Consider the following 14,712-nt stretch of genomic DNA (forward strand, 5'->3'; position numbering starts at 1 on the left):
CAGAACACATAGCTTTGGATTTCTTGTGGCTAATTTTTATAATGATGGTCTCAACTAATTTCCTATTATCAGTACTTTCTAATGGCTCAGATACATAACCAAGTTACCATTGCGTACTGAATACTTGCATGTCATCTGAGCTGTGAAAACGGTCCGTGTGCATGCTGTTAGTCAGTTGCAAACACGAGCTATCACATAATAGCCTTAACCACAGTGAAAGAGGGTGAAGCTGAACATGTCTTGCCTTATGTTTGCCAAGGACTGAGAATATGCTTGAGTGACTTTCTGCAGCTCGGCTGTTGCTTAGCTCCTTGGTAAATCAGTTGTGCATTTTGATCCCAGAAACCCTGGAGCTGATTTTATTTCAAAAGAAAAATGAACAAGGGCCTGGAACAGGAGAATTCTCCAGTCAAGACAGAAGCAAAACAAGGAGCCTGCACACTCTTATCTTCACTTGTATTCTGTTCACTCACTCTGCCATATAACAAACCACAGAGTTTTATCTTCTCTCAAAACATTTCCATCCAGTTTCCAAACCCCTCCAAAAGATCCTCAGCAGAAATCCCTGACCTTGCAAGCTCCTTTTGATTGTCCTTAAATCTGTGACTTCTTTAAGAGCACCACTAGTGTCTGAAGAAGGTTTGAAGAACTGCTTTTTCACTAAACCACAATACCCACACACCCCCAGATAATATGAGCTGCCTTTTCCAAGCAGATAACTATTTCTACAAATATAACTACACCTTTAGTCCTCAGTAGTGAAAGACTGGGATGCTCCTAATGTACTGAACATTTCTGAGACAGCTCTTCTGGATAATGAGCTGCCCAGTGCAGTTTTCTCTTATATCCCTTATAAATCAAATATGGTTATGGAACATTTCTGGATCCTCTAGTGATGCACAACAGTCAGCACTGGGTCAGTTTAAGGAATTACTCCGAATCATTGTAGTATACACATATTTTTAGTCCTATCATTGTTCTTAGCTTTATTATTTTCAACTGAAACCAAAGTCACATTTCTTTTCTCATAGCACTGCCTGCCACTTTCAGCACCAGCCTATCACTTCCCAGTTGTTTGCATTTTTGTGCATTAAACTGACCTACATCTCTCCCTGGGGAGTGCACAGCAGATGGTCCTTAGGCCATCTGGTATCTCAAGATGCTGCCTGAGCAGCTTTGGGTCACAGAACTGGGAGATGCTGGTCACTGGACAAACAGTATGCAGCTGAACTCCCTGGGGAGTGCTCTGCTGTTTATATAAACAACTTCAGACCAATGTGAGCTGGCACAGTAACATGCATAAAGTAGGCCAGACAGGTTACCTTGGCAGCAATGAAAACATTTATTTGAGAACGGATGGATTCAGAGGGGTGACTACACCAGCCAGGTCCACCAGTGTTGCTGCCCCAATGGCAGAAATGGGTACATCTATTGGAGGGAAACTGTGGTGGCCAGGTTGGGTTATTTGCCCATGAGGAGAGGCTGGGTAAGGTGGGACGTACAGCCTGGAAAAGAGAGAGCTCTGGGGACTCTAAACTGCAGCCCTACAGTACCTACCTGTGGATTACCAAGAGGACAGAAATGGACTCTTAATAAGGGTGTAAGGTGGGAGAACTAGGAGCTGAGACATGGGAAGTTCAGATATAAGGAGGAACTTTTTCACCATGAGGACAGTCAAGCAGGAGAACAGGTTGCCCAGAGAGCTCATGCAGTCTCCATCCTTGGAGATTTTAAAGACCGATATAAGGCCCTGAGAGACCTGGTCTGAACTCATGGTTAAGCTTGCTTTGAGCAAGAGGTTGGATGAGAGACCTCCAGTTGTCCCTTCCAGCCTGTGAGTCTATGATTCAGAATCAGTGAGGTTTATAATAAATTCAGTCCAAATCCCAGGTTACAAAGAGCAGTCATAGGTGTAAGCTCATATAGTGGAAAGGCAGCCAAGTCTTTTTGGTGCAAATAGAAGAATTAAACAGGGTTTGACAAGTCCACAGCCAATACAGACAAATTTCACAGAGCACAACACATCAAATCTTTGAAGGACTTGGACTTAGCTTTCAAGGATAGCAGCTGTATATGAATCCTTCCTGTATTATCTCTTTCTAAGGGCTTGAGTCTCTGATCTCTTGTGCTATCTCTGTCAGAGAAGGGAATAGCCAACATAGCTGGGTTACACTGCCAACTAGCAGGCAGCCTCCCTGCTCGCCTATCAGAGCCAGTCCCCTGCAGAGCGTGCATTCAGTCTCTGCAGCGGTTGCTCCTGCTGTGTCATTCTGTCCTTCCCTCCTCGCTTGGTCTTCCTGTCCCTCTTCTCTTGGTGGTAGGATTATAGGACCAGTGTCCTGTGGCTGTTGTGCCCTTGTCTGAGCTTTCTGCCTGACTTTTTTCTCCATTCAGCTCTTCTCTTTGCTCTGGTAAGTCTGACAAACAGCTTCCTTGTTGTCACTGCTTGATGGCATGATGCAAGGACTTTAATCTAAGTACTTCCCTTCGAGACGGTCAACCCACATTTTCTTGTAATAGTTTTAAAAACCTGGGCATTTTGTGGCATGTGAGGAAAATAGGTGAGTATGTGAGGATGTTTGTGAATGTGAAGTTAAGAAATGCTTCTCTAATGAGTGATCAAAAAAAAAAAAAAAAAGGAAAGAAAGAAAAAAAAGTAAGTTAACTTTGGTAGAGCTTGCTTTTGAGTGAGAGTAAGGGCTGGTCTGATACAACACTAAGTGATCAAGACTCAGATGCCACATGAATGTGAGGCAGGTGGCATCAGAAAGTCTCTGAATCTGGTCTCTTTCCATGCCTGTAAGAAAATGTGCCACCACACTGCCAAAGTTTTGTGTGGTTTTGTACTAGAAAATTGTACATAAATTATAAATTAGAAATCTATCCAAGTGTAGCATGTAGTTGATAAAGCTGGTTTTGTCACAGCTTTCAGAAGTAATATATATGAGAGTGTCTAGGTTATAACAAGGCACTTCTATATTTCTGGAGGGTAATTGGAGCTACTGCAGTGAAGGCCATTCCAGGGTTTAATACTTGCTGCTTTGAGGTGTTACTGTAGCTCAGTCTGGTGTTATACCGAGGTAAAGCTTTAGGCTTTATCAGCATATGCTGTCTAGTGTAATTATATGGAACACTTTGTTTTTGGGGAATTTATGTGTGAGAGTATGTGAATTTTGAGCATAAAGTGCTAAATACCATTGCCCATTTTAGAAGTGCTTAAAATAACTTCTGGCTGCAGAGCAGGTGCCATGTGTCTTTCTGCTGGATACACGGGGAGGCAAGAGCTAAATATAGGCAATGTAGTAAACCCTCTAGAAGTTCAGGCTGCAAGAAGGGAAGGATAAAAAATTCCCAAGAGAAGGAAAGAGAAACGTTCTGTTTAAATCGATAAACAAAACTTTGCAACAGCATGCAAGCCCAAGCTCAGGATGTATATTTTGTGCTCTGTTCGTGCTGGGGCAGTGCTTCCCATCACGGTGGCAGCACCCACCCCAGCAGTGCAAGGCGGGCTGATGCGGTGTGCTGCCTGGGAGCTGTTTGTCCAGCAGTAGGGGTTGTTTGTCCATCATCATCATCAGCAAGGCTGCTGTGTCTCTGCTAAGTCATGTGTGGGCTCTTGCTGACTGGCCTTTTGCCTTGGACGCACAGACTGATGTCGAAGCACAGGCTGATATGAAAGCATGGTGAACACAGATTGTGCCATAAACGTGAAATGCTAATGGATATGGTCAGATGCAAAGAAACTCATCATGACACTAGACTGAGTATGCACACTTTTTTTCTGTTGCTTCTGGCTATGCTGTATGCTTACCCCATTTGTGTGTCTTTGTGGTCAACCTGCTAACTGCTGCTGTGCCAGGCACCAGTCTCAGTACAGGCCAGGAGTCCTCCTACAGAAAGGCATCGGCCTGGGATTGGCAGCTGTCACCTCCCACCCAAGACTGGGGCAGTGTTCTGAGGAGGTCCACTCTTGTTCTGAGTTATGCCAAACATTTAACGCAGGAAGGAGGGGAATGGAGAAGAGGCTCTGCCATGGTCAGCACTGGCTCTCAGGGTGCTTCCCAATGGTGGAGAGGAGGACCATCTCTGGTGCCAGGCCCTGAGTTTTGTAATGGTCGGGGCAGTCAAGGGCTGAGGTGCAGCTAAATGCAATGCCCAGATTTCCTCCCAGCAGTGACTTGTAATTTCCCCCCCCCAGAGACTCCAGCTTGGCTTTCTCTAACTTTGCAAGTGACAGAGACAGACTTAGGGTTTTAAATTTAGGCCAAGAATCAAGGTGAAACACGCACCTGGGATCTGGGTTTGAAATTCATTATGGCTATCTCAAGCTAAATACTTCAAGGCTGATGTAGGGGAAACATATTGTATGGTTGTATTAACTGTACTTTCCCATTAAAATGAGTACCTGTAGGTAGAAACTACAGGTGTCTTGTATCAAAATTAGGGCTTAGAAAGATACTGATCTCAGGGTCGTGGAATGAGTCCAGGATTTGGGAACACAGGAGGAAAAGAGTAAACAAGACCCAACACTCAGACTCAATCAAATGACTGGTCAGTCCTCCCCCTCACCATAAAATAGCTTAAGGCCCAGTCAGAAATTCAGGTGTGTGGAGACAACAGTGATGGTAGTAGGAGTCAAAAAAGTCAAGAGGAGGGTCATTTAAATCAGGCTGTGTTTCCCTTCCATCAGTCTGTTTGAAGCCAAGGAGCCAAGGAATTTCTCTGCTGGCTCAGTCACCTAATTTTTAGTCATTACTGTGTCTGAGACAGCACTTAATGTAAACACTTGTACTGAGAATGACACCGTAAGTTTTCAATGGCCTGATAAGAAAGGATTCCTGATGTATAACAAGGTTAAGCTGGCTGGAGCAAGAGGAGGACTGGGGCCAAATGCAGTAAAATTTCGCCGCACCAAAGGCTGCTCTCAGCAGATGAAAGCTGTCCTGTCTTCCTAAATATAAACTCTGACACTATGGAAGCCATTACACAAAACAAGGTGCAGAAGACTTAACAGACATTGTCTCTGTGATGAAAGTAGTTATTAGATCTCTGATCTGCCTAAAAGGAGCATGGACAAAAACATTAAAATATTTACTTGTCTGTGTAAACATGATCCCCAGTATGATCCAGCAGGTGGGAACCCTTGAGTTAAAGGTTCGTCATTGTGGTTCGTCATATTTCTGTGGTTTCTGTTTGCTTAACATTCCAAGCTGGTGGCCTAAACCTCAGCAACTGTAAATTGCCGTGGCTTCAGAGACTGATTATAATGAATCCCCTTCTAGTCAGGAATGATATAGATTATATTAGGAAAGATTTCCTGTGAGGCCAACCTTTAAATAACTTGTGTCCTTGGTTTTAAACATCAAGTTTCTCTTCAACTCACCCACGTTTCATTTATTACTGAGAAACACCGTTTATAACTTGATCACTGTTGTTGATTTAGAGCCTACTGTGTTTGTAGGCAGATTTAGTGGTTCTCTTAGGAGGAAAACTTAAGCCAGACGGCACTGCTTCATGAGTTAGGACTTGGAGGGGCTTGGAGCCAGCACAATGACGTAGTCAACGGGAGCTGGAACTTCACCCACAAGGAGCCAGGATGTGGGGCAGCAGGTCAGCATCAGGATTGGGTCTGTAGGGTGGTCTGGGACAGATACACCCTGCAAATCCACCAACACATCCACAGTGACAAGGCATGTCCGTTGGCCAGCTGGGAAGCTCTGGTGCTGGGTCCAGGCCAGGGCTGGAGCCAATGGAGGTTCAAAATGGGCATGGATGTCACTGGGACCTGACTGCGATGGAGAGGGCAGTGGTATGGCCACAGCTGAAAAACAGGTCCCGAGGGAAAGCAGGGGCAGGTCCTGTCTTCTGGCTTTCTTTGCAAGATCTCCTAGTGAAGAAGAACTGACCTGGGACAAAGCCAACCTCCTTCACTTCACCAATAAGACCTCAGGGTTGCAAAGGGCCCTGACCACAGGAACATCAACCTGTGCCTTCTTACAAAGAGAGGGAGATAGGAATAAGAGAAATTCATATTTGGAAATTAAGCATTTAGTGGTCCAATTCTCCTTCCATGATGAACGTGTTACAAAACTACTTAGTTTAGATTGGGAATGTACTTCATGAAACTTTTTTTCTGTCTAAGAAAGAGCTGATGATTCTAGTTTTTCTAGCTGCTTGATTGCCAATTGCCAATTAGCTCAAATTAATGAGAACAGATTGTAAATATTAGTGTAAACATGTCAGAAACAAACACATATTTTGTGGAAATTCTAGCTTAGCATTTACCATAATGTTACTGAACTGGAATTAATTGACAGTCAATTAACTCCAGTTAAAATAAGATCACAAACTCTAGTCTAACATTCTTGCTAACTGGAATTACTTACCTAAATTGCACATGTGGGGTCTAATCTTTCAGTGTAAATTAAAGTCAACAGGATATCAAATCAGACTGATAGATTTTACAAACACTTTGTGGTAGTATAACAACCATGACAAAAGTAGGAAGGAAGGTATCAGATGCGTCTGCCTGACAGGATCCACGAGATCGGGGCCATCTGCCTTCCCAAGCCATTGCTGCTGGTGTGTTTTACCTGTGTCAGGTCATGGTTCCTTATATACTGGCTTTCAGGCCCATCCAGAGCCCCACACAGAGCTTCAAATATACACACATCAAAGCTTTCAAATATAGTCCCACAATTAATTGCTTTAGAGATGACAAAACATAATATTTGGATATCATATCCATTATCCTGATTAAATAGCTCACCAACTGCATCTTGAAAAATATTGCCTTAGTAACGGTCATCACTGCAATACCAAGCATCTCTTTGACTGGGGAGAGTTTAATAACAAACACCATGTCATATATTACAATAAATTACAACTCTCTTATCATCTTATTTTGCCTTTGGCCGAATCTGTTTATCATTCTGAAAGCTGCAGAAATTCAGACACCATAGAAAATATACATTACAGCCAACCGTAGAGGGAACAAATGCTTCTCTGTCAGTTCCATGTTTTCTAAACAACTTGTCTTTTCAAAAACAAGAAAGTACCATAGACAGTGGAACAGAACAAACAAAGCAATCTTCCTCTCCTTAGTCCCTACCAGGGACTGACACTACCTGACTTCTACTACCTACCTGACTGACACTATCATGTATCATATCATTACAAGGAGGAACAAAATCAGACTGTAAAAGAGAGAGAAAGGATTCATGGCAGTAATTAGCACAGTCTTTATTTGAGCAGAAGTAAGGACTAGTTGCAGTGCTCAAAGGGATAGGAAAATGTAAAGTTCCAGTTGCAAATTCAGAGCTGACTATGTGAAATTCACACCAGAATCCACCATAGATTATCAACCCACGTTACACCTGGTTGTTTTTACAATCCTGTTATTTAGTTCGTATTTTGTACCTTATCAGACAGGCTGGCAGCAGCACACCACAAGTACAAGAGAAAGGTGGTTTATAGTTGTTTATCTTATTATGAACTGTTCGTTGCTGGTACTTTGGCAGTGCCAGACCAGGCTACTCATAGATCAAGCACCATGCTGGGCCCTCGAAGAGTACAGCACAATTTTCAGTTCTTTAGTTTCATTTAAACTCTTCCTTTTTTCCTGATTATTGACTTAAGATGTGCTGATGGGTAAGAAACAGGAAATGAAACTGATGCAAATATGATGTGAAGCGGCCCATGTGGGTAGGCAGCCTAGCAGGTAAAAAAAAATAAATAAATAAGAATCTAGAAAAACAAGGAAGTGGCAAACAGTATGTTCAGGGAGGGAAGTAGTATGAATGGCTCTGGTGCCATTTTGTGTTTTATCACTGGCAACAAGAACAAGAGGTTTTGATTTTTCAGTATTAGCTTTGGGCAGGCTTCTCTTCTTGGCAGGTGTAAAATTTGCTTTTGTCCCTGTAGGTAACTCACCTTGGTGGTTCGTTTCAATGTGATGTATTCATCAAGCCAGAGCCAGAGGATGATCTGCCTTCCCAGATTCCACACCAAATCACTCACATCCTGGCTGAGCTTTGTAATCAGCAAGAAGACTAATTCCTCTGTTTTTCAATTAACTCTGTGTTTGCTTTTTATCAGGTATTGCACCAAGCATGGAGAATGACCAGTCCACCGAGCAGCAGCCACAAGCTCCCACCTCACCCAGACTAGATGTCCAGGGGCAAAGCAAGGAGAAACCTGTCCCCAGCTTGCAGCCCCAGGCCCCCATGGACCAGCCAAACACCTGTCCTGAGGTGGCCGTGTGTGATATCTCAGAGGAGTTGAGCCGGCAGCTGGAGGACATCATTAATACCTATGGATCTGCAGCAAGTCTGATGGAGAAGGAAAGCACTGCAACAGGAACTGACAAGCCTGAGAAGGGAGAATCAGGCAGCCTGGAGGATGCCGAGTATGAGGATGCAAATGAGGAAAGTGAGAAAGAAAAGCCAGCTCCTGGAGATGCTTCTAGAGCAAAGGAGCCCAGTACTAGCAAGGAGCAAAAACTGGAGAAGAAAATCCTGAAAGGTCTAGGCAAGTGCATATATACTTACATAGCCCTTCTGCAAACAGAAACAAAACCACCCTAGTCCTTGTTCTTTCCCCAGTTAAGCCTCTACTGTGGCTGATAGTGACTTCTGGCTACTACTGAAAATGACAGTAATTTTTATAACTTCTTTTCTAGTTGATAATTACCCCCTCCCCCCAAAAAAAAAATAAAAATAAAAAATGCAGTAGGCTGTATGACATTAATCCTACAAAGAGGAAAGCTTAGGATCTTATCACATGACTCCTGGGCCACCCAAACTAGTAGCCAAAACTGTGAGTCGGATGACACGCTGCAGAAAACTGCTTCTTGAAGAAAGAGAAATCTGATCTCTTGTTTATGCCCTTGTGCATTTATTTCTTCCCCTGCTTCCTCAGATATGACTTCTCTCTGCTCATAACTGCCAATAGTGCTACTACATGGAGTGGTCAAGAGGGAATCTGCAGAACAAATTCACTTTCACACTCAGGTTATTTTTCTTCCATCAGTCTTCTCACTGCCATTGTGCTTCTCACAGTCATTGAGCCCCTTGGCCACTGCAGGATCCTCTTAGCTGAGCTAGAAAGAAGTCTCAATAAGCGTTTGTAAAATCTGTCCTTTCTGCTGGACAGCCACTAGAGAGCAATGTAGCTACATCCCAATCTGGCAAATGTGTAATTTATTTACCTTCCTACACTTAACTTCTGACGATCTTCATACTTCTCTTACGCTTGAAAACTCAAACCCAGTAGTAGACTAATCCTACTGAAAATTCACTGCAGGAGGTGCTTACAGAAAAGGGACTAAACGCAGGACACGGGGACAGTTACTTTTTTTCTTTTTTTTTTTTTTTTTCAAGTTCCTTGAATATCCAGAAGAAATAAAGTTCCTGTTTCTATGACCTTGGCTTTGGTGCAGTTAGTGGTACCTCTCCAAGATGAGTGGAAATACTATCAAAGCACAGTTCTCCAGCTCCACTTGCAACAGTTTTCAATCCAGGATTGTTTTTAGCTTACATTTAGTTATACCAGAACTGTAGAGAGAACTTAGTCTGAAATTGTGGGTTTTCTCCACAGGCAGTACCTCTGGACTGCACCAGACTTGAAGTAGTGTAGATCCAGCCTAAGACAGAAAGTGATTTGTCCTTACAGCCTTTCAGGAAAGAGGTGCATTTGGAAAAGCTCAGCCAAACCCTTTGCACCACAGCCATCCTCATCTCCAAGGGATGCCAGGGACATTTTGTATTCTAAGAACAAGTAGTGTTCAAACCCCAGCTCACACTCAGGGCTGAAATGAATACCAATGGCATCAACACTGAAGCAATACCCAAGTGGCTACATGGTGATTTAACTATGTATGCCAATATAGTTATTGGACTGTGAATACATTGTCTCTGGTATCCATATTCTCTATACCAAGTGAAGGAACTAATTTACACCACACTCATACAGCCCAGACCTGGTTAGCAATACCCACCACTATCTGTTTTTGTCCATGTGCACCATAGTCTCTGTACCTAACTTCATCTTCCTTGTCTCTTTGATGGGTTGAGCAGCACAGGAGTACACCAGCTTTTATCTGTTTGTTCCTGCAAACGGATCTTCTTTGGGGCCAGGCCCTGTGCATCCCATTTGAGTCAAGTGTACCATATGTGTGATCCAGTCACGTTACTAAAATATGAAATGAAAAACAGATTACACAGGAACAAGTCATTTTACTTGCCAATGATTTTGCTAAAAGACAGCACATTACTGAGGTCTGAAATGGAAGAAAATTCCAGCATACTTTTTTGTACAGGGAAACAAACAAGAAATTCATAGCAAAAACAGTTCCTTTCCTTCCAAAACACTGTGAGATTTTACGGAATCGTGTATTTAAAAAAATAAGTAAATAAATAAATAAATCATGACAGCACATCAGGTACAAACCACATCTACCATCAAATATTTTCTTTTTCTTTTTAAGGGAAGGAAGCTACCCTGCTGATGCAAAGCTTGAACAAGCTGAGTACCCCAGAGGAGAAGCTGGACCTGTTGTTTAAGAAGTATGCTGAGCTGGTTAGTACAGCACTGGTTCTCTCATAACTGTCTATACAGGAAGGTATAAACACACATGCCATGTAGCATGGTCAAACCTCACATTGTAGTAGCATCTCTCCTGTTAATTTTATCCAAAAATAATTGTTGTAATGTTAAATAACCAATTGTGAGTGAGAAGGAGGGAAAAAAAAGAGAAAAAAAAAAAGTAAAAAGTAAGGAAAACAAGCTGGACTTTGGGTTAAATTTGGAAGGGGCTAAAAAGTTGATGAGGCAGAATATTCGTACTTAAAGAGAAATTGTGTAAACAATTCTGGTAGAATTAAGCTTAACTGAAGGCATAGGTTCATCGCTTAAATGAGAGATTATAGCCATAACAACAACAAAAAACACCTCTGTTAAATCTGTTTATTCACCATTATTCTTAATATAGTTTTCATAAGTTGATATATATATTTTAATACTGTAAGTATAATTCAATTTTTCAAGGAGAAGATGACTTTATTCTAATCCTCTACACATCTCTTCCTTCTTCAAGGCCTGTATGATTCTTCTGTTGTAGAAACTGTTTTCGTTAAGAGATTATCCATGATTATTTTAGACTAAATATTCATTTTATGCATCCCTAGAGTATTCAGTGGAATTCATATGATACCAAATCTTTATGTAACAGGTATTGGAATAGACCAATGAATTTTGAAACCCTAGATATTTCAACATAGAAAAAAAAAAAAAAAAAAAAAAAGCCTTTTCTCTATCACCATCTTTTGAAAAGAATACAGTCCTCCTTTTCCTTGTACATACATCATACATCACATCAAAACTGCCTTTCTTTGGCAGGCAGTAGGGATGCAATAGGCTCAAGTCATATAGCACAGCTTTCAAGCTGGCACTCAAGCACTGCTAACATGTCCAGATAGCTAAGAAAGACAGGATAGATTCGTTTGCAAGGTTAAGAAAAATAGAGATGTGAAGCTGTTTCACAGCACCAAACCAACCCACGTGCTGCAGATGAGCACAAGCCCTGCTTTCAGGCTCTGGTTTACCAGCCCACAGCAGCTCAGAGTGGCTGGCGCTCCCACCTTCCCCTTCTGCAAGGTGCCTTGCATACCTCTGCATGCAGGTGTTGCTTTACATTACATATCAGTGATTTGATCAACAAAAAAGCAGCATGAGGCTTAGTATAAAATGTTAGAGAGTAGAAAATAGGGAACTGAAGCTAATCATCAGAGAAACCAAAACAGTGAAATGAACAGTCAAATTCTCTGCCACCATAATAGAACCCCTGTAATAATGCCAGCTACTTAGCTCCCCTTCTCTGGTTTTTTCCATGCCTGAGATGGGTTATTTTCAGATGAAGGATTTTCTTCTCAGTAGTTAAAGGGCTCTATGATCATAAGCAATGGAAATCTTACAAATGAAATGGCTGCAGCATTTTACATTTTGTTGAGCACTGAAAAATGTGCCAAACAGGCCATTGACTTTGTAATCAGTTTTATGCACGGATGTGTTCAAGTCTTATCATAATATGAAGTTCAGCTTTCCTTTTTTAATCTAAAATTCCCTGACTTCATAAAATGGGCTCTGGAAGTTCATAGTTTAGCCCTTGCCTAAAGGGACTTCATGCTAACAGGTTAACTGAAATAGGACTTCCTGTGTGATGTACTCTCCACTGCATTCAAACATTGATGGAATACTTTATAAAAGATGACCCATATTGCCAATAATCCATGCAGGAGGATAGTGCTAAAACAAAAATACTGTGTATTCAGTTTTGATATTCTGTGCAATATCACTAAAATGAATCATTTAATTTATATAATTAAAAACTTGTTGAAAAACAAACAAACAAACAAACAAACAAACAAACAAAACCTTCCACTGCTTATTCAGCACAGCTAAGGAACAGTGCAGAACTAGTGTGTTTAACAGGTTGTTAGCAGTCAGCACTAGTAGCTGCCACTCTGTCCTCTTTCCCAATCCCATCACACACTGAAGGTCACTTTTTGCTTTTGCTGAGTTCTTTTCCAGATGGATCAGCTTCCACGTCCAATGAACCATGTGGTGTCAGAAGCACTTGCTGCAGCACAGCTCTGGAGATGGTGCAGTGCCATGCCAGGCTGAGCTGGGTGCTGGCAGTGGCTTCGGCTGCATTAGGTGGTGCTGCTGGTGGCTATGGCTGAAGATGCTGCTCATACATGGGGACCCAATGTAGTAGCAGCATGTCCCCACAGCCACCCAGCTATATGCTATTTAACTGTTAGGATACGCCCTAGCACGGTGTATAGCAATAAGTACAAGAGAAAATGGGTAGCATCAGGGAATAGCTTGGGTGCTGGTGTGAATAAAGCCATACCTGCAGGGACAGGGAGGAAAGGCAGTTTAGTCACCCGGGCACAAGCTGAACCACACTACTCACTACCAGAGAAGGTTTTATTTACTGATACTGATGTAGTCAGAGTGGTTTGTGTTGGTAGAGCAGACTGTGCTTCATTTTAGCTTTTGCCTACAAACAGTTGTTATAGAATTCATAGAATCATTGAATGGCTTGGGTTGGAAGGGACCTTAAAGATTACCCAATTCCCACCCACCTGCCATGGGCACGGACACCTCCCACCAGACCAAGTTGCCCAAGGCCTCATCCAGCCTGGCCTGAACACCTCCAGGGATGGGGCATCCACAGCTTCTCTGGGCAACTTGTGCCAGTGTTGCATGGGTTGAAGAACCAATGCCCAAGTCATCTCCACCACTGCTGGAGCACACACCCTTCTCAAGCACTGGCCCCACACACTGCAGGCGCTCAGTCAGCACCATCTCTGGAGCAGAATCCTCATTCTTTCCTATTTTCAGAAGCCCTGAGTGTCTCTCAAGTTCTGTATGCAGCAATTATACACTAATACATAGACATAAGTATTGTCAGTCTGCAGCAGGATCAAGATAAAACTTTTTTTCCCCCTAAACTGAGAGTTCATCTAACCATGTCAGCCTTCAAAAATCAGAATTCCTTCTATTTGAAGTTAATTTTAGCTAATATTTCATCAATTATTAAAAAAACAAAGCAACAACAAAAAAAACCTCTGGTGCTCTTGTGTCATTCCTATTTACTTGTGAGTATCCTTCTTCAGTGCAAAAGTAATGTCATATCCTAGATATTTCTGAGAACTTTCAAACATAATTTTCTACAGCAAGTCATTTTTATGGGGAAAAAAAAAAAAAAAAAAAGACAAAAAAATGCTAGGAAGGCTTTTCCTATCATGATTAAGATCAGTTTCATTCTAAGCCCCCTACCTCAAGCACAGCTTGAGTGAATCATCTAAAATTTGGACAAAGCATTAACTGCTAAGCACAGACGGCACATGCAAAATGTGAAGCAAAAAGAACATTTTGTGTGTGTTTTTATAAGGAAAGGGGAAGGGGCCAAAATCAAGCTTATAAAAAAAAAATAAAAAAAAAAATTTCAGCCTTAATTACAGAGAGTTGTTTTTTTTCCCGTACAATACTAGAAAAATTACTTCAGCTAGTGCAGCTTGATTAGATGTAGAGGCCCCTATTCTAATCTTCTGGGGTAAAAATACACAAAACACATGCTGAAAGTTGAGCGTAAACTGTAAATATACTTCAAGCTGGTGATTGCATTGGTTTGTTGTATGACTAGCTGTGATTTGATTGATAATACACAGAGCTCTGTACTGTAAGCATAAATTACAGAACATCTGCAGAAAACAGATCCTTGGGCAGAGAAAGTGCAACATATTATTTCTGTCGTCTGCCTTGTTTGAGCTGCACATTGCTCCTCTGCACTCACAAACTTTCCCAGTCATACTGGGATTAATAATTAATACCAGTGATACCATATTATTACATAATATATCCTAATAACAACTATTATTATTAAAGTTTGCATATTGCAGCTAGTGAATAACTGGAAAACATCTGGACTTTAGAAATGTCTCAATGCATTCATGCCTTTAATACAGAGAGGAGGGCTACTGTGGGTTGGAATGGAAGAAGAAATCTTTAGAAGCTTCAGAATTGAAACAGTTCATTGACGTTTCTGTTATGGTTAACTTGTAGTGCAGCAAATTTCTCCAATAATAGGCATGAATCAGAAGAAACAACCAGTCCATTAGCAAGGCCGTTGCTTCCTCTCATCCC

General features: G+C 41.8%; 1 protein-coding gene across 1 annotated transcript in view; it reads left to right on the plus strand.

Moving 5' to 3' along the window:
• Positions 1-2,200: 2,200 nt before the first annotated feature.
• TXLNB (taxilin beta) overlaps positions 2,201-14,712 on the plus strand; it is a 41,494-nt gene continuing 28,982 nt past the window's right edge. The window contains exons 1-3 of the mRNA XM_068677249.1: positions 2,201-2,411; positions 8,098-8,529; positions 10,487-10,578. Coding sequence (XP_068533350.1) covers positions 8,112-8,529; positions 10,487-10,578 — 510 coding nt within the window. The 5' untranslated portion in view covers positions 2,201-2,411; positions 8,098-8,111. The remainder of the gene's footprint in view (positions 2,412-8,097; positions 8,530-10,486; positions 10,579-14,712) is intronic.

Source organism: Anas acuta, chromosome 3 (genome assembly GCF_963932015.1).
Source record: "Anas acuta chromosome 3, bAnaAcu1.1, whole genome shotgun sequence".
NCBI lineage: Eukaryota > Metazoa > Chordata > Aves > Anseriformes > Anatidae > Anas > Anas acuta.